At 38.1% G+C, this 25,460-nt stretch overlaps 1 protein-coding gene across 1 annotated transcript; it reads right to left on the minus strand.

The window, feature by feature from the left end:
- Positions 1-527: 527 nt before the first annotated feature.
- On the minus strand, positions 528-25,188 carry TIMMDC1 (translocase of inner mitochondrial membrane domain containing 1). Its single transcript, XM_030328368.2, has 7 exons — positions 24,781-25,188; positions 22,866-23,031; positions 18,525-18,613; positions 18,018-18,085; positions 7,117-7,195; positions 3,627-3,737; positions 528-1,005 (listed from the first exon to the last, which is right to left on the minus strand). The coding sequence occupies exons 1-7, from the start codon at positions 24,960-24,962 to the stop codon at positions 855-857; spliced, it is 846 nt and encodes a 281-aa protein (XP_030184228.1). The 5' UTR covers positions 24,963-25,188; the 3' UTR covers positions 528-854.
- Positions 25,189-25,460: the final 272 nt, after the last annotated feature.

Genomic DNA, 25,460 nt, shown 5'->3' on the forward strand with positions numbered 1-25,460 from the left:
GGCTACACAAACCTGGCTCCTGAAAATGGTTATTTTCAGGGCAGGAACTAAAAACAAAGAGGCCCAACATGAAAACAAAGCACTAGATGTACACTTAGTGCATTGCTCCCCCCTCATTTAGTAAAAGTTTCAGTCTGCATGAGAGCTTCCTTCTAAAGGAGCAAGCTCCTGCAATGTACAGACTGAATATCTATGCTAAGTATCTTCTGCATATTATAGCATAGACATTTTGTCAGCAACACTAAGAAGAAAAAAAGATGGGCTCCTTTTTTTTTTTTTTTTGTAATAATGCTTATCTACTTCATTTTTGTTAAATTTATATCTTATTTCAAATGACATAGGAATTATCTTTTTTATTAAAACAAAACCAAACCCCACTACACACTTAGGCCCACAATGTTTCTAGAATCCAAAGGCACAAGGATTTCATCACAGACCCATTTGCCTTACCTAGTGATACCTCCTCCTTCTAGTGACTAAGTATCTTTTTAAAAGGCTGCAAGAATAAACATACAACCCACAGATTCCAACTCCAATTTTGGGAAATTTTTAATTTACTATTGCAAAATTCAGGGCAAAGAAATATGTATTGATTGACCAGTACAGATACAATGCCAAATATATAGATCAATCAGGAAAGACTATGTATTTAAATTTAAGGATAAGTAAAGTGAGTGTACAATTGCCCAATTCTTGGTGAAAACAAAAGATAAGAGCAAGTCACTGCCACTAGAGGTGCCAGCACTTATATCCGTCAGCAGGCTGGCCAAGGAGAAGACTAGCCTTTGGCATTCAATGGACAGGGCAACATAGATCCCTTCAATTTGCCAATGAATTTTAAGTCCAGAACATTTTCAGTCTTTGTCTTGTTTAGTTGTTGATGAAGGGTTTCTAGGAAGATTTAGTAGTGCTTCAATTTTCTTAACATCATCTTTGGATCGATTTTTCTGTAAGCTACTTTCAATTTCTTCAGGGAGGAGTTCAGTAAATTGCAGTCTGGCTTTACTGTAATAAAAGAATGAAAAGGATATATCAAGTACTGCTCCATTTCTTTAGTTCTTAGATTTTTATTTTAGCTTATTTTTCTCTTAGAGAGCGAGTGTGTGCGCAAGTGGGGGAGCAGGGCAGAGGAAGACAGAGAAAATCTCAAGCAGGCTCCATGCTCAGCATGGAGTCAAACACAGGGCTCAATCCCACAACCCTGGGACACGCATGACCTAAGCCAAAATCAAGAGTTGGACGCTCAACTGACTAAGCCATCCAGGCGCCCTGATTTTTTTAAAAGATAGTATTTGTCGTCTTCTCCCTGTGACTTATGAGCAAACATTGCTCCCTGCACTTTAAATATAATGGACCTTCTTCGCTCTACTAACCTGTTCCACTCACATGCTGACTACGATTCTCATATCACCAAAATGGACACTGCTGTGGCGGCAGCTCTGATCCTTACGATATTCCAGAGTTCATACAGGGGTATCGTGCAGGAGCTGAAACACCCTGAGCTGAAGTGTGAGCCTTGCAACCTGGCTGTCCTGTTGCCCTCAGGGCTGGGGGGCATGTGACTGCCCTGCCACTTCATTAACTCTCTGTTGCCAGACCTTGTGGGAACTGCACAATGGCAAACTCAAGATGGAAACGTCAGATGGGACAACACTATAGATGTGTATTTACAAGGAATAAAATCTAATTTCCAAATAACAGATCAGTTCTTTTTCTAAATCTAGTATTAGTGTCTTCCTTGAAGTGGTTATCAAGGTCATCTATGACTTTCTTCTCAACTCTTCACAACCAGGTTTGACCATTTCTTCTTCCATATCTCTATAGCCAGTTTTCTATATTTTCTTTTTTTTTTCTAAAATTTTTAAATGTTTTTTTAAATTTATTTTTGAGAGAGAGACACAGCATGAGCAGGGAAGGGGCACAGAGAGAGAGAGAGAGAGAAAAAGAGACATAGACTCTGAAGCAAGCTCCAGACTCCGAGCTGACAGCAAAGAGCCCAACACAGGGTTCAAACTCATAAACTGTGAGATCATGACCAGAGCTGAAATCAGATACTTAATCGACTGAACCACCTAGGTGCCCTGACCAGGCTTCTACATTTTCAGCTCACTAAGGCAATGTTTTATGTTCTCACTTTAACTTCTCTATGATTATTTTCAAGCAAAGAAGCAGGCATATAAGTTCTTAACTACTATTACTCTTCTCAGGAATATCATATATATATATATATATATATATATATATATATATATATCTACACACACACACATAAATTTTTGACACTATTTCCTTTTGCCAAAGTATTTTTGCATTACTGTAATTCAATTCAAGTTATTGCTTTTAGCCATTCTTGAGGTTTTCTATCTCTGGTTTCCCTTTTTTATTGAAATACAATTATTATCTGTTCATATTTTTACAAATGTTAATTCTTCTGCAACTTTCTATATCAAATTCAAATACCAGTATACTTTCCCTACCTTTCCAATTTCTTAAAGTTTCATTTAAAAAAAAAAAAAACAAAAAAAAAGAAAAAGAAAAAGCTTCTGGGGCGCCGTGGCTCAGTCAGTTAAGTGTCCAACTTCGGCTCAAGTCATGATCTCACAGTTCATGGGTTTGAGCCCTGCATCAGGCTCTGTGCTGACAGCTCAGAGCCTGGAGCCTGCTTCAGATTCTGTGTGTCCCGCTTTCTCTGTCCCTCCCCAACACATACTCTGTTCCTCTCTCTCTCTCTCAAAAGTAAATAATTAAAAAAAAAAAAAAAAAGGCCTCTTATGACATCTAAAGAACTAGAAATAAGCTAACAACACTTTCATGCTTTTAATTCTCCACACCAGATTTTATACTGGCATTATAATTTTAAATGCTTTATCCCAGAACTTAGAAAACTACATATCTCACATACCCTCTTACAATGGAGAAGAGGAGTGAATGAAACAAATATGTATTGAGCATTGTGGTGTGATTCTGCCTATAGAATGGCTGAGAAAACTGAGGGCTTGAAATTAAGGAAACTAAGGTCACAGAACTAATTAATAGCCTAGCTGGGATTTAAGCTCTGTTTTCAAGGTTTAATTGGCTACAAAATCAATGCTTTTTCTCATATAGAACCTAAGTCCTTGGACAACTGATCTACAGATATTAAGAATTTCCATGTGTGGTGGTGCCTACGTGGCTCAGTCGGTTGAGCGTCCAACTTCGGCTCAGGTCATGATCTCAAAGCTCGTGAGTTCGAGCCCTGCGTCGGGCTCTGTGCTGAGAGCTCAGAGCCTGAAGCCTGCTTTGGATTCTGTGTCTCCCTCTCTCTCTGCCCCTAACCCACTCACATTCTGTCTCTGTCTCTCTCAAAAATAAATAAACATTAAAAAAAAAAAATTTCCATGTGTGTATGTGCTTTTAGCACAAATCAAAGTTTTAAGTAAAAACATGGAAAAAACCAGACTGCTTATCTATTCAACATGGGGCCTGAACTCACAACCCTGAGATCAAGAGTCGCATGCGCCACCAACTGAGCCAGCCGGGTGCCCCAGAAACTCTTTGAATTGAGTGGTGGTTTAGAGTACTTGGGTTAAGGAGAACACCACAATGGCTAGGAAAGTCAGGTACCTTTATCTTCACCTGCTCCTTACCTCTCTTCCAATTTCAGCTCATGGAGTGCTTTGCGATCCTTCTGTGTTCTCTCTTGGACAGTCTCCCCGTAGAACTTCTGAAATGCCATCAACAGACTTCCTACAGGAGTGCTGAGGGGGAAGCAGAGAGAAAGCTTAGGAAAAAGCAGCCATTAGACCACACACCATGTGAGTGTCTGCTAAGGCAGGAGCAACACCGACTGAGCCACTTATTCCCTGACAGGTACAGGAACTCTGACAAAGTGTCCTTGTCAAATGAAGAAAAAATTATTAAGGCAATTTCCTTCCTGGTCTTCTAAACAGTAGAGAAAAACAATCACTGCAACTTCCCAAAATTAACTGGTATAAAAACAACAGGCCTATAAATTGGCTGTTTTATCATGAATGATAAACTGGGAAAATATATACTTGTGACAAGTTCTAGTAAGTAGCTTTATACTGAAGATTTCTCAGAAATGAAATTGTAACAGGAATGGTACCAAAACCTCCAGAAGGCAGGAACTGTGGAGGGCATATTTGGTTGGAGGAAGGATACCACTGGCTTCTGGGGATGGAACCACCAAAACATCCTAAAGTTCAAAAGTCTGGCACAACAGTCTCACCCACACTGTCAATAGTTACCCATTGAGAAACTGATTTAGATAACAATTATTACAGTAAGTTAAGGGTTTGGTTCTTATGTTCTCAAAGAAAAGGAGTTTTTGACTCTGAGATAACTTAAGTTCCCTCTGGCTACAACATAAGTAAGCTCATTTGAAAAATTACTGTAGCTAAGTGGCAAAGTCCATTGACAGACGGATAAAGAAAATGTGGTATCTACAGCCTTTAAAAAGATCCTGTCACATGCTACAACATAGATTAACCTTGAGGATGTTATGCTAAGTAAAATTAAGCCAGTTACAAAAGGACAAATAATATATGATTCCATTCATATGAAGTATCTAAAGTAGTCAAAATCAGGGCGCCAGGGTGGCACAGTTGGTTGAGCATCCCACTCTTGATTTCAGCTCAGGTCATGATCTCATGGTTCATGAGTTTGAGCCCTGTGTCGAGCTCCATGCTGACATGTGGAGCCTGCTTGGGATTCTCTCTCTCTCTGCCCTTATCCCACTTACACATTCTCTCTCTTTAAATAAACAAACTTAAAAAACAGTAAAGTAGTCAAAATCATAGAAACAAAGTAAAAATGTGGTTGCCAAAGGCTAGGGGACAAGGGGAAGGGAGAATTAATGTTTAATGGGTACAGAGTTTTCAATTTTGCAAGATGACAAAGTTCTAGAGATCTTTTGTACAATAATGTGAATATAAAAACACTACTAAACTACACACTTAAAAATGGTCAGGCTGATAAATTTTATGTTATGTGTTTTTAATGACAATGAAAAAGAAATTATTTTTGCTGCTAATTTCAACAATTTTTCCCTTCAAGCCAAGATGGTATATTAACAATATAACAAGTGGTGCCTGGCTGGGTCAGTCAGTAGAGCATGTGACCCTTGCTCTTGGGGTCCTGAGTTCAAGCCCCACGTTGAGGGTAGAATTTACTAAAAAACAAACAAAACACAATATAACAAAAATCATGTCAGCGATAGATTATGACATGCTGAATTTTTAAAAATAATTTAAAAAAGGAATCCATAAGTCTAGTGTAACTTCCTCCTGAAAAGAGGGTAGAAAAAGGGAGAGGGTAGGTGGAGGCGAAGGGAGAACTCAGGTGAATGCCAACTAATAAAAACAGAAGAAAAGATAGAACTAACAAATCATTTTACAACCATCAGTAATAACTGATTATGGCAACAGTTATAATAGATCATTAAAACCACTAGAAAAAAGATAGCTGGAGAACATGCTATTCACATAGTCTTACCCAAGATTATTTACTAATCACAATGAGAATAACAGAAGCCTTTCAGTGGAGAAATTTAAGTCAATACTAAATATGGTAGGCAGAATTCTACAATAGCCCCCCCAAATTGTCCTGCCCTAATTCCTCAACTATAAATTATACCCATGATTCTGTTACATAGCAAAATTTTACAGATGTAATTAAGGTTAGTAATCCGTTGAATTTGAGTCAATCAAAAAGGAAATTATCTGGATGAACCCTTTAAAAGCAGAGAGTTTTCTCTGGTGGCAGAGAGAAGTCAGAGAGATTCAAAGTATGAGAAGGATTCAACATACCAGTTGCTGGTCTGAACACAGAGGGGGCACTGTGGCAAGGAATATGTATGCCTCTAGGAACACTGGTGTCTGGCTGACAACCATGCAGGGAACAATAACTTCAGCCCTACAGCCACAAGGATTCTGTAAACAACCTAAATGGTGTAGGAGCAGATTCTTCCCTAGTCCAATAAGAGCCTGCCTCATCCATACTTTGATTTTGGCCTTGTAAAACTCTGAACAAAGAGAGCCCATCAGCCTCCTCAGCCTTCTGATCTACAGAACTGTGATATAATAACGGGTGGTTTCCAGCCACAAAAGTTTGTGGTAGTTTGTTACACAGCAATAGAAAAGTACTGCACCAAGTAATTAACATCACTTACAATAGGTGAAGACAATATGTATCTTGATGTGATACACTGAGAAGGACTAACTTCACCTACACTGTATTCCTGACGAAAACATTTAACCTAAATCTACTCATGAAGGGATAATGAAAAGAAATTGGGAAATTTTCTGGGGGAAAAAGAGCAGTGGATCTATTCTAGCTTAAAGGAATCAAAACTGTAAATGCAATATGCAATTGGATCCTGAATTAAATATATATATGTATGGCATTATTGTAATAATTGAAAATTTTTGAATATGGACCATATCTTAGATAGCTATATTGAATCAATGCTAAATTATTTACTGTGATGATTATACTGTGGTATCATTGGTGAATGTTCTTCATTTCATCCTGGGAGATACCAGCTAATGTATTCAGAGGTGAAGAATTATGAGGTCTCTAACAGTTTAGACAGAAAGAAAAAAGGAGAAAGAAAAAGAAATTTACACACATTCCACACATATACAGAGACATACAACAAATATGACAAAATGTTAACTGGTGAACATAAGTGAGAAGAGTATATGGGTGTTTGATGTACTAATTCATTCAACTTTTCTGTAGGTTCAAATTTTTTCAAATTAACAAGCTGGAGAAGAAAAATTTTTTAATTTATTAAACAAACAAAATCAAACAAAAAATTTTTTAACAGAATGTGCTTGTTAATTGTTTATTATTTTCCTGCTCCTTGTAAATACCATTGTTCAAATTACAAATAGGTTCAGGTGTTAGTGATATCTAAGCAGTGATAATTGGAAGTAAAATCAACAACTGGGGTAAGATTAGAATTTGACAGTCAAAGCGACAGCCAATACAAAACTGAAGGCCTTTTATAGGCTGTAAGATTTAAATTTATTCTTTAGAAATGCATGAGATTTTTAACAGTAAGGCATTAATGAAAGTTGTGTTAATTTAGTATCAAACCATATTAACACTTACCCTAGCAAGGCTCCAATTATGCCACCAGCCACCAGACCACGCAGGCCTAAGTTTATTCTAAAAAGGCTTCCTGTGACAGCTATTTTAAAACAAACAAACAAACAAACAAACAAACAACCCAATATTAAATTATCTTTAAGTACTAGAATCCATTTAAAAAATTTTTCTTCTATAAAAAGAACATAACCCGCTAAGTAAGTTTTCAGAACCCAGTATCGATAATACATCACCACAACCTAGATTTCCTGAATCTAAAATGCCAAGGGCGCCCGGGTGGCTCAGTCGGTTGAAACGGCCGACTTCAGCTCAGTCATATCTCGTGGTCTGTGAGTTTGAGCCCCGCATCAGGCTCTATGCTGACAGCTCAGAGCCTGGAGCCTGTTTCAGATTCTGTGTCTCCTTCTCTCTGACCCTCCCCCATTCATGCTCTGTCTCTCTCTGTCTCAAAAATAAATAAACGTTAAAAAAAATAATAAATAAATAAATAAAATGCCAACACAGCTAGTTTCTCTTCCACACTGCAGGTTCAAAGGAAGAAACATCCCTTTTACAAACCTAATTTTTGTATATCGGTTCTATGGGTCCAACCTCTTCTCATTCTGCTTCATTTTTGCCCACCTCCCCTTAAAAATCTGTAATTTCTTCACTCCCATCTCTTCAGTTTCATCCTTCTTCAAGAAAAGCTTTCCCCAAAGAACAAAAACCCCTGCAGTTTGTACCTTGCTACAAGTCTCACCCCTTCTGTCCTGCTACACACCCCTCAGGCAGGCCTGCAAGTGGGCATTTGGTCCACAGTGCCACCAGGTGGTCAGTGCACAGGCTCCCTTTCCTTCCCACTGGTCTGGTATATCCAGGACGTCATTCATTTTCCTCCCTCACTATGCACAACACAACTAATGCATCTCATATAGTAACATTTTTAAAAAAACAATTGAGACTTATGTGTCTTAAGTACTATTTGTTTTTTTTTAATTTTCTAAATTTTAAAATTAACAAGAAAAAAATCACCTTTAATTAACATTACCCAGAGATGGTAATAAATTTGGTCTTTTTTTCAAGTCTTCTTTTCCAAAGAAAGCATTTTTTTCAAAATAAAATATTGGGGGGGGGGAGGGGTGCCTGGGTAGTTCAGTTGGCTAAGCAACTGATTCTTGGTTTTGGATCAGCTCATGATTTCAGGGTTCATGATTTCGAGCCCCTTGTAGGGCTCCATGCTGTTGAGCTTGCTTGGGATTCTCTCTCTCACCCTCTCTCTCTGCCCCTCCCCTGCTCACTCTGTCTCTCTCAAAATAAATAAACTTAAACATGTGTGTGTGTGTATTTTTTTTTTTAGGGGTGCCTGGGTGGCTCAGTTAAGCAGCTGACTCTTGATTTCGGCTCAGGTCATGATCTCACAGTAGTGAGATGGAGCCCCGCATAGGACTCGGTGCTGGGTGTGGACCCTGCTTAAGATTCTTCTCCCCCTCTTCCTCTGCCCCTCCCTCACTCATTCTCTCCCTCTCTCTCTCTCAAAAAAAAAAAGAATAAAAAATAAAAATAAATATTTTTTTTTTTAATTTTTTTTTTTTCAATGTTTATTTATTTTTGGGACAGAGAGAGAGACAGAGCATGAACGGGGGAGGGCCAGAGAGAGAGGGAGACACAGAATGGGAAACAGGCTCCAGGCTCTGAGCCATCAGCCCAGAGCCCGACGCGGGGCTCGAACTCACGGACCGCGAGATCGTGACCTGGCTGAAGTCGGACGCCCAACCGACTGCGCCACCCAGGCGCCCCATAAAATAAATATTTTTTTAAAAAGCTCTCAGAATAGCCAAAATCTAGAAGACTGACAACATTAAATGGTGGCAAGGATGTACAGCAAAAGAAACTCTCATTCATTGCTGGTTGGAACACAAAATGGTACAGTCACTTTAAAGACAGTCTGGCAGTTTCTTACAAAAATGAACATATTCTTACCATATGATCCAGCAATCACACTCCCTGGTATTTACCCAAAGGAGCTAAAAACTTGTGTCCACACCAAAACCTGCACACATTTATAGCAGCTTTGTTCGTAACTGCCAATACTCGGAAGCAACCAAGATGTCCTTCAGTAGGCAATGGATAAATAAACTGGTATATTCAGACAATGAAATATTATTTAGTACTAAAAATAAATGAGCTATCAACTCATGAAAAGAGACTGGAGGAAACTTAAATGCATATTGTTAAGTGAAAGATGTAAATTTGAAAATGTTATATAACATATAACTTTCTAGAAAAAGGCAAAACTATTGAAACAGTAAAAAAAGATCACCGTTTATCAGGGGTTGGTGGGCAGGACACATAGGTGGAACAGACTTTTAGGGCAATGAAAATGCTCTTTATGATACCACAACGATGGATACATGTCATCATACATTTGTCCAAACCCACAGAATGTACACTAAGAGTGAAACCTAAGGGAAACTATGGACTTTGGGGGATAATGATGCATCAGTGTAGGTTCTTCAACTGTAACTAGTATCCCACCCTGGGGTAAAATGTTAATAGTGGGGAGGCTATGTTTAAGTGTGTATGTTGGGGCGGGGGGAGGAATACAGTAAAACTTTGGATTGCAATTTACTTGTTCTGCGAATGTTTCACAAGATAAGCAATTATTTCTAGTAAATTTCAACTTGATAAACGAGCAAAGACTTGCAATATAAGTAGCACCTGACACTGAATGTCACATGATCACAACTGAGCCAATAGTTCTCTCTCTTTCTCCCTCTCTGGGAGATTGTGGGTGATCATCTCCCATGCTCGTATGCTCAGTTTCAGGCTTTTCAGAGCATGGGAAATCAGTGATTTTTCAGAACATTGGAAGGTGCCCACAACTGGCACTAGTGTATTTTTTGTCACTTCAAAGCACCTGTGGACAGTCCTTTGCTTTTCCATACAAGAGTAAGCTTAGGAATGCTTTGCTTCATTCTAGGTCAGGCTGCCTGCAGATATAGACCCTTCCCTCTGTTGTCTTATGCTGAATACATTAAATACAGTATATGACAAGAGTTTATTAATACTGTACTGTAATCAACATCCGTTAGTAATAGTTAAAGTTGTCCTACACAATAATCCTCCTCTCTCGTCTCCCTCAAACCAGCCACAAAGATTTTCAAAGGTAAGTGCAGGTTAATCTATTTTTCTTTATATTTTGTACTTTCCTTATTCATTTGTATTATATTACAGTATTGTAATCATTTTTATATGAATATTTATTTGCGAGTTGTGAAACAAATCATCTGAGTTTCCATCATTTCTTATGAGGAAATTTGCTTTGATATACAAGTGCTTTGGATTACAAGCATGTTTCCGGAATGAATTATGCTCCCAAACCAAAGTTTTATTGTATATGCAAAATCTTTGTATCTTCTGCCCAATTTTACTGTGAATTTAAAACTATTCTAAAAAATAAAGTCAGTTAAAAAGGGGGGAGGGAGTAGTGAGGCTTAATAAGCTATCAGCAGCCAAACATCAGTCAGACTCTTTATTACACAAACTCTTTATTACCATGTGTTCTGTAAATAGTTTACTTTTTTTTTTCGACCTTAGTGTTTATTTCTTTTTCTTGCCTGAATGCACTGGTTAAAGTCTCCAGTATAATGCTGAATACAACTGTATTCATCTCAAGTATACACCTTAATTACAAGTGTATACAGCTTTCCCATGTTCTCAGTCTTAGGGGAAAATCATTGTCTTTCATCATTAAATACGATGTTTGCTGTAGGTTTTTTAATAGATGATAGATGACCTTCACTGGGTTAAAGAAGCTCCCTTCTATTCCTAGTTTGTTGAGAGTTTTTATCATGAATGTTGGATTTTTGTCAAATACTTTTCTAAGCTAACCTTAAATTCCTTGGATAAATTCTACTTGGTTATAGAATATAATCCTTGGTTGTTGCTGGATTTGGTTTACTAATATTTTGTAAAGGATTTTTGTGTACATACTTTTCTTTTTAAAGTAATCTCTGTACCACCTCACACTGGTCAGAGTGGCTAAAATAAAATGAACAAATCAGGAGACTGTAGATACTGGAGAGGATGTGGAGAAACTGGAACCCTCTTGCACTGTTGGTGGGAATGTAAACTGGTGCAGCCACTCTGGAAAACAGTGTGGAGGTTCCTCAAAAAATTAAAAATAGATCTACCCTATGACCCAGCAATAGCACTACTAGGAATTTACCCAAGGGATAGAGGAGGGCTGATGCATAGGGGCACTTGTACCCCAATGTTTATAGCAGCACTTTCAACAACAGCCAAATTATGGAAAGAGCCTAAATGTCCATCAACTGACAAATGGATAAAGATGTGATTTATATATACAATGGAATACTACTTGGCAATGAGAAAGAATGAAATCTGGCCATTTGTAGCAATGTGGATAGAACTGGAGAGTATTATGCTAAGTGAATAAGTCAGGGAGAGAAAGACAAATATCATATGTTTTCAATCATATGTGGATCCGGAGAAACTTAATAGAAGACCAGGGGGGAGGGGAAGGGGGGAAAAAAAAAGTTACAGAGAGGGAAGGAGGCAAACCATAAGAGACTCTTAAATACTGAGAACAAACTGAGGGTTGATGGGGATGGGGGAGAGGGGAAACTGGGTGATGGGCACTGAGGAGGGCACCTGTTGGGATGAGCACTGGGTATTGTATGGAAACTAATTTGACTATATATATAATATATATATATATATATTATATATATAATAAAAAATATTAAAACAAACAAACAAACAAATAAATAAATAAATAAATAAAATAATCTCTGTACCCAACATGGGGCTCAAACCCACAACCCTGAAATCAAGACTCACATGCTCCACTGACTGAGCCACCCAGGTGCCCCTGTGTATATACTCTTGAGTGATAGTGATCTGTAGTTCTCTTTGCTATCTTCATCTTCTTCATTTGGCTTTGGTATCAAGGATAATACTAGTCCAAAGGAATAAGTTTGAAAGTGTTCCTTCTTCCTCTATTTTATGGAAGAGTTTGTGAAAGAAACTTCCCAAATAGCCACTGAAGCCATCTGGTCTTGGGCTTTCTTTGTGAAAAGATTTTTAACTAACAATTTAGTTTATTAACTTGTTGTAGGGCTATCCAAATTTTCTATTTCTTCTTGAGTAGATTTTGGTAATTTGTGTCTATTTTCTTTTTCTTGGTCAGTCTTCCTAAAGTTGTCTGTTATCTTGTCATTTTAAAAAAAATTTTTAATGCTTATTTATTTTTTGAGAGAGAGAGAGAGAGCATGAGTGGGGGAAGAGTCAGAGAGAAAGACAAAGAATCCAAAGCAGGCTCCAGGCTCTGAGCCATCAGCACTGAGCCCAACGTGGGGCTTGAACTCCTGATATGTTATTGTCTATTTCACAATCTGTTATTGTCTATTCTCCTCTCAATTCAGTGTTTCTTTTTATGTATTTATGAGCTCTGTTGTTAGTTTATATGTTTATATGTTTATAAATGTTATATCTTCTTGATGGATTGGTCCTTTAAATATTATAAAATGAGGGTGCCTAGATGGCTCAGCTGGTTAAGCACCCGACTTTGGCTCAGGTCATGCTCTCAGTTTGTGAGTTTGAGTCCTGCATCAGCCTCTCCATTGACAGTGCAGAGCCCACTTTGGACCTTCTGTCCCCTTCTCTCTCTGCCTGTCCACTGTTCAATTTCTCTCTCAAAAATAAACATAAAAAAAAATTATAAAATGTCCTTTGTCTCTAGCATTTTTTAAAAAGTTTATTGATTGATTGATGAGAAAGAGTGTATGTGCACGAGCAAGGGAGAGGCAGAAAGAGGGAGAGAGAGAATCCCAGGCAGGCTCTGCACTGTCAGCACAAAGCCAGATGTGGGGCTTCAACTCACAAACCGTGAGATCATGACCTGAGCCAAGATCAAGAGTCAGCTGCTTAACCAACTTAGCCACTTAGTTGGATACTGTTATTTTTTTTAATTAAAAAAAAAAAAAGTTTATTTTTGAAAGAAAGAGCATGCAAGAATGTGAGCACATGCAAGTGAGGGAAAGACAGAGGGAGTGACAGAGGATATGAAATGGGCTCCCTGCTGACGGCAGAAAGCCTGATGTGGAGCTCTAACTCACAAACCGGGAGATCATGACTTGAGCCACAGTCGGATACTTAACTGACTGAAACACCCAGGCACTCCCTCAAATACTAGTTTTATTTTTTTTAATTTTTTAATGTTTATTTATTTTTGAAGGAGAAACAGAGCATGAGTGGGGGAGGGGCAGAGAGAGAGGGAGGCACAGAATCTGAAGCAGGCTCCAGGCCCTGAGCTGTCAGCACAGAGCCTGACGTGGGGCTCGAACTCACAAACTGTGAGATCATGACATGACTGAAGTCAGACGCCCAACCGACTGAGCCACCCAGGAGTCTTTCAAATACTATTTTTAAATTAGGGAAAAACAGTTAAAAGAAAGGAAAACAATAGGTTTATAGAGTATTTTATATTAACCTACATATTAACCATTTCTAGTACTTTTCATTTCTTCCTGTCAAGTTACTATTTGGTGTCATCTCCTTGCTCCAACATACCTCCATTCCTTCCCTCTCATTTGTGCTATTAATGCCATATACAACTTTAAATATGCTGTATGTCTAACACTGCAATTTTGTTATTATTTTACATAATTGTCTTTTAGATTAGTTATGAGAAAAAATATTTATACAGCCTTTAATAATAACTTATATAATTATCTTTATCAACGCTCTTTAATACTTCTCATAGATTCAAGTTACCATCTGGTTTATTACATCCTTTTAGCGTGAAGAATTTCCTATAGTATTTTTGTTAAGGCAGATCTGCTAGTAACAATTTTTCTTTGTTTGTTTATCTGCCAATGTCTTTATTTTTGCCTTCAATTTTGAAGAGTGGTTTGTTAGAAACAGAATTCCTGGTTGACAACTTATGCTTTTCAGGCCTTTGAATGCATTCTACTGCCTTCTGGTTTCCATCATTCTGATGAGCAATAAGCTGTTAATCTAATCCTCTTTGGTGTTCCTCATGGGAGTTATTTTTTTCTTGCTGCTTTTAAGATTTTTCTCTCAACAGTGTAACTATTATGTGCTTAGGTGTGAATCTCCTCATGTTTGTTCTTCTTGGAGTTTGTTGAACCTTTTGGATGTGTGGATTAATGTTTTTCATCAAATTTGGGAAGGACCATTATTTCTTAAAATACTTTTTTCTAACCCTTTCTCTCTTTTCTACCTAACATTCCCTTCACACATCTATTGGTATTTTTGATGGTGTCCTATAGGTTGCTCAGGCTCAGTTCATTTCTCTTCATTTAAAAAATTCTGTTCTTCACGAAAAATCATCTATATTGATCCCTCTTCAAATTCATGAATTCTCTTTTGCTATCTCAAGACTGGTTTTGAGCTCCTCCTCTCCAGTGAAATTTTAATTTCTATTGTTGTATCAACTTTCAACTTTTCATTTGATTTTTTTTTATAATTTCTGTCTTTATTGATATTCTCTATTTGGTAAGTCACTATCATCATACTTTTATATTTCTTTAAAATGGTTTGAAGCCTTGTCTTCTATGTTCAATGGATGGGTCCAGTCAGAGACATTCCCAGTGAGTGCTTTTTTAATCCCCTGGTTTTACATGTCATATGATTTTTTTGTTGTTGAAAACTGGACATTTTAGGTAATAAATTATAGCAACTCTGGAGTTAACACCCCCCACACAGGGGGGATGACTGTAATTCTTTGTCTATGTAGTGACTTGCCCGGACTAGTTCTGTGGAGTCTTTTTTCTGCAGAGTACAGCCACTAATGTCGTTGCTCAGTTTTTATTTGTATGCGTGGTTTCCTAGGCATCACACTGGCTTAAGTAGTCAGCCAATGATTTGTCAGAAATTATGCTTAAGCATCCCAAGCTAGTAACGCTCCTATCCTTTACCAACGTATCTGTGGTTGAAGAATGCATTCAAAATTTAGACAGTTTAAAATCTCTTCTGGCTTTTTCTTTTGGTGTTCACAATTAACCCTCACAACTAACCAAAGATAAGTAGGGGCCTTGCCAGTCTCTCCATAGTGTGCATGAATACATACTTACACATGTGTGCAACTTTCCAGAATTCTAGGGATACATAGAATCTTATTAAAACCCCCTGTGTGGGGCGCCTGGGTGGCGCAGTCGGTTAAGCGTCCGACTTCAGCCAGGTCACGATCTCGCGGTCCGTGAGTTCGAGCCCCGCGTCGGGCTCTGGGCTGATGGCTCAGAGCCTGGAGCCTGTTTCCGATTCTGTGTCTCCCTCTCTCTCTGCCCCTCCCCCGTTCATGCTCTGTCTCTCGCTGTCCCAAAAATAAATAAACGTTGAAAAAAAAAATTTAAAAAAAAAAAAAAATAAAAAAAAAAAAAAAAAAAATAAAACCCCCTGTGGCTGTCTTGTTCCCTAGATATTCCTGTTAAGATTCTGCCTCATCTGCCAGTCTATTCCTTACCCCAAATAGTATCAAAACCTCAGATTAGCTGTGTGATATTATCCTTCCCTGTTGCAATTGTTTTCAGCAACACCCCTTGGCTTGGAATTTTCTGTTTTCTGCTCCAAATAAAGTCAGCACCCTCAAGCAGCAGAAAGCCAGTCCTCCAGCCTGTCCTTAAGAAACTTCTGCATCACAGAGCGGTGGGCTAGGGGGGCAGGAGGAGCCCTAGGCTGAAACACCACAGACTCCCAATGTTCTTACTGAAACTCAGTAGAAATTCTTGGATAAATGCTTACTGATTTGTTGTGTGCCTGTGGTCAATTTCCAGCATCTTTAAATGGTTGTTTTTGATAATTATGTCCAATTCTATTGTTGCTTTTTGTGAAAGGATTTGCCAAGCTCCTCACTCAGTCATTCCAGATGTCAAATATACATTTATAAATGTCCAGATGAATGCCATATAATAACGAGGGGAGACATTCTTGACGTGATTTTGACTTCAGGGGAAATTACTTCAGTGTTATACCATTAAATTCAATGGTGGTTGCTGGTTTGAGATAAAAACTTATCTTGTATCATGTTTATTTTTTTACTAATTTTTACACTCAATTTACATTCAAGGAACATTTATTCTACTCTACTATGTGTCAAATAGTTGTGATATAAAAGGCGAAGACTTTCTCTGATATCAAGTAAGTCATCTAGTGGAGAAGCAAAACAAGTTAACAGGTACAACATAGAGTCATAAGTGCTTTGATTAAAATATTTATAGTTAATTATGGGAATATAGGGGAAAGACACCTGAAGACCCAAAAATAAGAAAATAGGGACTAGGAAACTAAAGCTGACAGATAAGCTGAACCTTGAAAGACAGGTTCAATAAAAGCTGAATAAAATTATTTGCAGGAGTGGGAAGGCATGCTCAAGAAAAGGGACCAATACATGTAAAGCAAGATTATGATGGGTTTGGGAAATCAAGAGTAGAGTCATAGGGTGGAGCAAGAGTGGTATGTGAGGACCAGATCAAGAATCAACATTAGAATGATGGGAAACTATGAAAGAAGCTCAAGCAGGAAAGTGTTATACTCACATTCATATTTCCAAAAAGTAACTAAGGTAACAGTGGAAGTGGAGGAAACCAAGACTAGAAACAGGGAAGACCAGATAGCAGCAGTGGGAAGAAAGAGGAGGTGAGAGTCCCTACATATTAAAGGAATCTAATTAAAGGACTAGAACTTTGCAAAGAGGAGGCTAAAAGGCAGAACCATATCATTATCTGGTTTCCAGGTTTTTTGTTTATTTGTTTAACATGGTAAATTATAAAGAACCTAACAACAGGAGCAAGTATGGAAGTTGGGGGAGGAAAACAGAGTTTGGTTTGGACATAGGCATTTGAGCCTACAGAATACCCATGGAAAAATGGTGGCAAGTTAAAAAAGGGCAAGTTCCAGCTGCTCCAGTGCTATTAATGCCTATTTCTAGTTTTATATTTTAAAATGTTTCCATTAAATTGTTAAGTTCAAATTATGTGTACATGTGTTTGCCTGTGTGTATATATACATATACACAGAGAAAGAGAGCATGCACTCAGAAGAGAGAACAAGAAGCAAATGGGCTAAAATGTAAACAACTGAATCTCTGTATATAAAGGTTATATGGTGTTCCTTGTATTACTTTTATTTTTAAAACTTTTTGTAAGCTTGAAATTATTTCCAAATTAAAAAAATTTTTAAATGTTTTATGAATTATATGTACCTTTTTGCATGTGAGAGAATTACATGAGGTAGTGAGTGTTTGAGTATATGTGGCACTTCACATTTACATTTCTGGAAATAATACTTCAATACTTATTTTTTAATGTTCATTTTAAAGAGGTCACATTTACCAGAGGCATAAAGCTTTAAAATAAAATCCAAACTTAGTATGAAAAATCTGGTCCCTTTCTACGTAATTTCACCAAACTTATCTCAAGCCACTCTTCCCCTTACTGACTATGTTCCAGCCTTATTATCCTGCTTTTGAGGAACTTTCTTGCCTTGGAGACTTCACCCTCAATGTTCCTTCTGCATAAGCTACTCTTCTTCACACTTTTCAGGTATCAGCTTAAATGTCACCTCCCCATAAAGGCCTTCTCTACTCACCCTGATCATCCCATTGCTTCACCTGTTTGCTATTTTCTATCACAGCAGCCTTTTTCTCCCCCAACCACATTAGACTATAAAACTCCATGAAAGCAAAGACCTTTTCTGTTTTGTTCACCAAGTATACCAAGGGCAAAGCATAATGCTCTCCATACATTTTGCATGAATGTTGAATGAGATGTGATGAGAAGTCAACCAAAGAATTCAGTAGTTCTGATTTATAAGTCCTTAAATATTTCCCAAACCATATTTGAGAAGACTGAAAAACATAAACAAGAACAAAAATGTCTTACCTCCCGCAATGACAAAATGGCTTAGGGCATTTTTATTTCGGTACACATTTAGACCAGTATTCACTGTGCTGGGAAGAAGGGGGAAGAAAGAAAACATAAAATTTAAAGCATATCCCCCTTACTTTCTCGACCACAATTTTCACTAAAGTGATAGGTATTAGAAATGCCTACTAAGTCAATTCCTGGTCTTAGTCTAGGTCCCGTCAATGTGTTCCCGACTACCAATATTCCCTAGGTTTTCTAGGTGGACCTTCTGTTGAAGAATGAACCAAAGAATTTCTCTTACTTAGAAACCTTGTCTCTACTTTGATAATAGGTGGAAGACCTCCATCCATGGATGCAAACCTATATCTGGACCAATCTTTTACATAGATAAAAGTTCTTGGGGAAAAAGGTATTATGAATCACTTTCATGTGGGTGTTTAGTTTTTAAAAATCTCACTTGCTCAAAAGATGTGCTCCCAAAATAATACTAAGACCTTTTGTCACAACTCAGAGAGAACTTACTTGAATATAGTCACAAACACTGTAGTTCTCCAACTCCAGCGCCAGCCATACCGGATGAAGCCTCGTGTGGCAGCACGATGTGCAGATTGCTAAAGTTAATGAAAAGGCTGTGAGGTTCCAAGACCCCTTAATACCTTCTTTATTCTAAAACTGTGGTAGAAGGATGGCTATGGATTAGGCAGGGACACCTAAACAGAAACATTATTAAGATCTCTAGAAATACCGTTTACTGAAACTTAAGCAAAAGTCCCATGTGCATCCTATTCTATCGGGAGATAGAAAAGGAACTAAGAATTGCCAGTGTCAACCAAGCAATCTATCAATGAGGCATAAACAGAGAATCTATGTGGCAAATGCCATGGCAAATATAAAGTCAGTATTAGACATGCTTTTTATATCCAAGAAATCTTGGAAAAAAGAAAACATAAAATAAAAAAGAACCAAAGAAATGGTAAATAAAAGGGTAAGGATGATAGTAATACAGATATAGAGAAAAGAGCAAAGAAAAGAGAACTGATATTTACTGCCCACGTTCTATGTAAAAGTTGTGTTAACATATTACCTCATTTAATCTTTACAATTTTTCTTTTAGGCAGGTGTTTCAGATTTAACTAAAGCACAGAGAGGAGGTTTCTAACCAAGATCATTCAGCCAAGAAGGAGTAAGTCAGAAGTGGAAGACAGGTTGTCTGTCTCCACATCACCATGGAGCAAGTCTGGTACAATATCCTGAGGATATAGTCTAGATTTTGAGAGAATCCCTAAGTGGATCCTTAACTACTACAAGATAGTGGGCAAGTCAAAACCTCTCTGAAGAGTATCAGTATGGACTCGTGGCTTTTAACAAATAGGCAGATAAATAAATAGATACAGATGTGTGTATGAATATGTGTACATAAGTATATATGAGCACACACACATTTCCTAGGGCTTATAGAAGCCATGATATCCCTGTAAGTGAGCATATGTAGCATCAAATCTTTGTTTTTTTAATGTTTTTATTTCATTTTTGAGAGACAGAGTGCAAGCAGAGGAGAGACAGGGAGAGAGATACACACAGAACCCGAAGTAGGCTCCAGGCTCTGAGCTGTCAGCACAGAGCCCGACGCAGGGCTCGAACTCATGAACTGTGAGGTCATGACCTGAGCTGAAGTCGGACGCTTAACCGACTCAGCCACCCAGGTGCCCCTCAAATCTTAGTTTTATATATAATTTTTCCACTAAAAGAAACTAGAACTCCTTGGTGATGACTAACTCTGGGGCTGGTACTGGAAAAGTAAAAGATGAGCCAGGAACATCTTGCTATGCCAAAAAATAAAGATATGCTCAAAGAACGATGGGGACATATAAAAAGAACAAAGGAGCTAGTTTAAAGGGCTCCAACTGTCCAAATCTAGGCCAATTTCAGCATCAAGATAAATAATGATAAGAATGGATTATAAACTACAGAGTAAAACAAGAATCCACGAGTCCACATTGATAGAAATAAATTATAAAAAGACAAATACAGGAGAAGGGAAAGCTCTTCCTTAAAGCTGAATATGAAGCAATAAGTGTAGGAAAGATGGGATTAGAAAATAACCATTTCGCAACCACCACAGTATTAACTCTTTCAGGTAAGAGTCATCATTGAATACTAAAACTAAAGCATGGAAATTTGATGAAAAATAGGATATTTACATAGTCTCAAAGTATCTCATAAGTATCCATAAGATATTCACTAATTACATTTACTAATTATCTTGATTTCAGCTCAGGTCATAATCTCAGTCCTGAGATCAAGTCCCGCCTGGGCTTGCACTGGGTGTGGAGCCTGCTTGAGATTCTCTCTCCCTTTCCCTCTGTCCTTCCCCTGCTTGCACGTGTGCTCTTTCAAAAAAAATTTTTTAATAAAAAATAAAAAAATTACAAAGGGAGAAAAATAGTAATTTTACAGTGGATAAGCCTGGCAGAGACCATCTTAACCAAGTGCCAAAGTAAACATCATCAGTAAAGGGACAATAGATATCATGTGTTCCTGATATAATGTACTAAGTAAGAAGTACATTAAGTACATCTAAGTAAGAAGTAAGGAGTACTAATACCCCAATCTAGGGTATGCCTGCTAAAACACATAGCTGGAATCTAATCATGAGAAAACATTAAACAAATCCAAATTGAAGAACATTCTACAAAATAAATAGCCCACATGGGAATGCAAGCTGGTGCAGCCACTCTGGAAAATAGTATGGAGGTTCCTCAAAAAACTAAAAATAGAACTACCCTACGACCCAGCAATTGCACTACTAGGCATTTATCCAAGGGATACAGGTGTGCTGTTTCGAAGAGACACATGCACCCCCATGTTTCTAGCAGCACTATCAATAATAGCCAAAGTATGGAAAGAGACTATATGTCCATAGATGGATGAATATATAAAGAAGATGTGATGTGCATATATATGTGCATATATATATGTATATATATATACATATATACATATACATACATACAATGGAGTATTACTTGGGAATCAAAAAGAATGAAATCTTGCCATTTGCAACTACGTGGATAGAACTAGAGGGTATTATGTTAATCGAAATTAGTCAGAGAAAGACAAATATCATATGACTTCATTCATATGAGGACTTTAAGAGACAAAACAGATGAACATAAGAGAAGGGAAACAAAAATAATATAAAAACAGGGAGAGGGACAAAACAGAAGAGACTTATAAATATGGAGAACAAACTGAGGGTTACTGGAGGGGTTGTGGGAGGGCGGATGGGCTAAATGGGTAAGGGGCACTAAGGAATCTACTCCTGAAATCATTATTGCACCATATGCTAACTAATTTGGATGTAAATTAAAAAAAATAAAAAATAAAAATAAAATAAAATAAAATAATAAATAAATAGCCCCAATCTTCAAAAATGTCACAATCAAGAAAGTTAAAGAAAGAGAAACTGTTCTATATTAAAAGAGACTAAAGAGGGGCCCCTGGGTGGCTCAGTAGGTTGGGCGTTTGACTTCGGCTCAGGTCATGATCTCACAGTTCGTGGGTTCGAGCCCTGCATCGGGCTCTGTGCTGACAGCTCAGAGCCTGGAGCCTGCTTTGAATTCTGTGTCTCCCTCTTTCTCTGCCCCTTCCATACTCCTACTCTGTCCCTTAAAAATAAACATTGAAAAAAAAATAAAAAAAAAAAAAGAGAGACTAAAGAGGCATGAAAGGCAAATTCAACATCTGATCCAGTATTAGATGCTGGACCTGGAAAAAAAATTATTTTTATTTACTTTTAAAATAGGGGTGCCTGGGTGGCTCAGTCGGTTGAGTGTCTGACTCTTGGTTTTGGCTCTGGTCATGATCTCATGCTTCATGAGACTGAGCCCTACACTGGGCTCTGCACTGACAGCGTGGAGCCTGGCACAGAACCTGACTGGGATTCTCTCTTTCTCCCTCTCTCTCTGCTCCTCCCCCACTTCAGCTCCCTCTGAACACTCTCTGTCAAAATAAATGAATAAACTTAAATAAATAAATAATATTGGAGAGACGACTAGCAAAATTTACATAAAGTCTGAAAATAAGACAACAGTACTATATCAGTGATAATTTCCTGAACTGGATAATTATATAGTGGTTATATAAAAGAATGTCCTTGTTTTCAGGGAAATACATGCTGAAGTATTTATCATGACTATAACTTACTCTTTAGCAGTCACAAAAAATAATAATATGCATTATACAGAGAGAAAATGCTATAGTAAATGTGATAAAAAGTTAACATTTGGAGAATTTGGGTGATAGGTATATAGGAATTCTTTGTACTACTTTTACAACTTTTAAGGCTGACAGAATTTAACAAAACAAAACAAAACCCAAACAACTAACTCTCTGAGCTGTAACTTCCTCACTTATACAACAGAGTTGATGTACAGATCTAACAAAAGAATTAGCACTCTATAAACTGTAGAGTTATAAATGCTAATTATTGTTTTAGTGTCCTCCAAGGAGACCCTGTGAATGGGGTTAATATGCTACAGCTAAGCCTTGATGATTTAGCTAGGGATTAGAAATATATTTCAGATACTATACTTGATCTCAGCCAAAAGACTGAGAAGTGATAGAAATATATTTCAGAAAGTAGAGCCATGGTAGTAATCCCTCTGAAGATAAGAAAAGTAGTCTGACAAACCATGTGTATGCTCTTTAGCATTAATACGTCTACTGTTGTTAAGTGCAGGTTTTGTTTCTTTACTCTGACATCTTAACCCTTCCAACCCTACCACCTAACTGAATAGCTAAGTGTAAAGTGAATTACTAAACCAATATGCCCTCAAATACTTTTAGAGTATCAGTACTTACCACAGCATCAAACCGGCTATGATAAACTTCTGCTTGGCTCTGCTCAACATAGTGCTGTTTAGCATGGATAAAAGCTGGTATTCCTCCATATGCCCAGCCAATGATGCCTGCTGAAATAGCCGCCTTATAAATATTCTCAAGTTCCTTTGAAGTTCTCTGCTGTTCACTAAGACATCAAAAAGACAATGTTGTTTGGGATTAGTTTATGGATACTGCTCTCCAAAAGACAGTACATTCAAAATGACCCCAATACTAACACTACCACATTTTTCATCATGGGCAGAATCTCCGGATTAATAAAATCTCCTGATGAATTAAATACCACAGTTATATCACAAGTAGCTCAAATCTCAGCCAAAATTAACCTATGCTGTTAGAAATCAAGCTATTGGTTGATTACCCTTAGGAAGATAGTGACTAGAAGGGGCACAAAGGGGAGCTTCTGAAATGCTGCTAACAGTTTCTCGGTGTTGGTTACACAGCTATGTTTACCTTGTGAAAATTTGTTGATCAATATACTTATGTGTAAATAGATGCATATTATACTCCAATAATGTTTTTTTCGAAGGTGGTTTTATTTGATGACTATTACAAGTCCACTACATCTCTGGAATCAGGAAGAATCTGTAAAAGCTGGATGCAAGGATCAAGATATTTCCCTTTTTGAATTTTAAGCTAACTTTTGGAAATGACACAAACTTATGGATTTTAGGACAATGTATTCAAGAACAAAATCCTAGATTAAAAAAAAAATCAAAACCTGTCTTTCTGAATTCACTTTTATGCCATGCTCAGATTGGGCCTGTATGATAAAAAGCAACAAATGAGAAATCTCACTGTGCAATGGACACCACAGACCAACCTAACATAAGGAAAAACCACTGTTTAATTCAATTTGTTACTCTCAAAAGAAGAAATTAGAATTGATAATAAAGCTTTGAAGATGTTTCTAGAAGCTCTAATGAATAGCTAAGTTTTTAAGTATTATGTTACTATAAATGGCCCTCTAAATACTAAATGTTATTTACATTACTAAATCACTTTCTTCAGAGACTATAAGGTGTTTATCTAATTATCAATAACCACATCTCTGAAATCAGAATCAGTGAGTCTTTACAGCTCCTGCATCTACAAGAGAAATCTAAATAAAATTTCTCAGAAAACTGTAATTCTTATACTTACTTAGGCCAATAGGAAAAAACTGCTATAATTTGAACCCTGTACTTATCTTGTATAGTGAATAAGATCAAAAACATTTACCTAAAATTTGGCCTATGACAGAACTCAGAAAAGAGAAAATGTGAAAGCTTAAAATTTAACAAGCCAGATGAATATGCTTTGCCTCCTTTTCATTCTCTGAAAAATTCCATGCCATAGGTGATATTTATCTCCATTTTATTTATTTGGCTCTAAGAAGTCCTATGGTTGGCCCAAACAGCTAATAAATGGTGAAGAAATAGCACAGTGGTGGAAAAGACCTAAACTACAAGTGACAACAGGGTTGTGGTTCTGGTTCTGTCACCCACTGTTAAGGGACCTGCAGCCAGATCACAATCTATGAACTTTAGTTTCCTCATCTATGATGGAGGGGAACATAGAAGTTAACCTAGATTGACACTAATTAGCTCGGTCCAATTCTTCTAATTTGTAAAATCGGGGGATTACACTAAGACTATATTCTCTAAAAATGCTCTGACTTATAATGAGTTTCACCCCTACCATTTGTAAACTGTCCTGTCAATCAACAGAACTACTAAACGGCAATGTGAGGACACAAACTTGGGATACAAACATTACAACACCAAATCTTATTCAAAAACAAACCACATCACTCAGGGGTCCTTCACCCCAGGATGACCCAGGTTGCAGGACAGCTCTTCGCAGTCCCCTCCCCACAGACCCTAGGCACTTTTACTCTTTGACAAACAGGTCCCGGAGGCGGTCCCATCCGGATTCCAGGTAATCAGGCTCTGGGACGTGGGAAGACAGCTTCTGGTTCTCCGAATCGGCAGCCACAGCTCCCGCAGCAAAAACCCGAGGGAAAGGACACAGCGCCCGGCAGAAGTAGCTCTGTGGCGCTGGCGGCCGCACCTCCATGGCCCTCACGGAACCTGCGGGCACACGCTTGGGTTCTCAGGGCTCCAAGGCCTCTGGGAGACGCCGTGGGAGGACAGTAAGGATAACTGCAGTAATAAATAGGTGAGTACCCTTCTACCAGGCCCAGCTAATTTGCTGCCAGGCTCGCCACCACATTCTTGACACCCTCCTCCCCAGGGCCGGCACTGACTTATGAAGACCTTGGATACACGAGACAGGAAGTCCCACCTTCAACGGGGCAAAGGCCAATAGGCGGGGCGACGGCGTAGCCGTAGCCAAGCACTTCCGCCTAGAGGCGGGACGAACCCAGTGTGCCTGGCCCGCCCCCCGGAAGTGAGTTGGCTCGGAGTAGCTGACATCAGCTGCATGTGACCCCGTCGCCGGCCGGTTTCTTTGCCTGTCTTTGGGCTTTCTGGGCCACGTAAACCGGGTCTTCGTCAGTTTCCGGGAGGCAAGATGTTGTCACAGGCTGAAGTAGTTTAGCGTGTTTAAAACGCC

The sequence above is a fragment of the Lynx canadensis genome, chromosome C2 (assembly GCF_007474595.2).
Source record: "Lynx canadensis isolate LIC74 chromosome C2, mLynCan4.pri.v2, whole genome shotgun sequence".
Taxonomy (NCBI): domain Eukaryota; kingdom Metazoa; phylum Chordata; class Mammalia; order Carnivora; family Felidae; genus Lynx; species Lynx canadensis.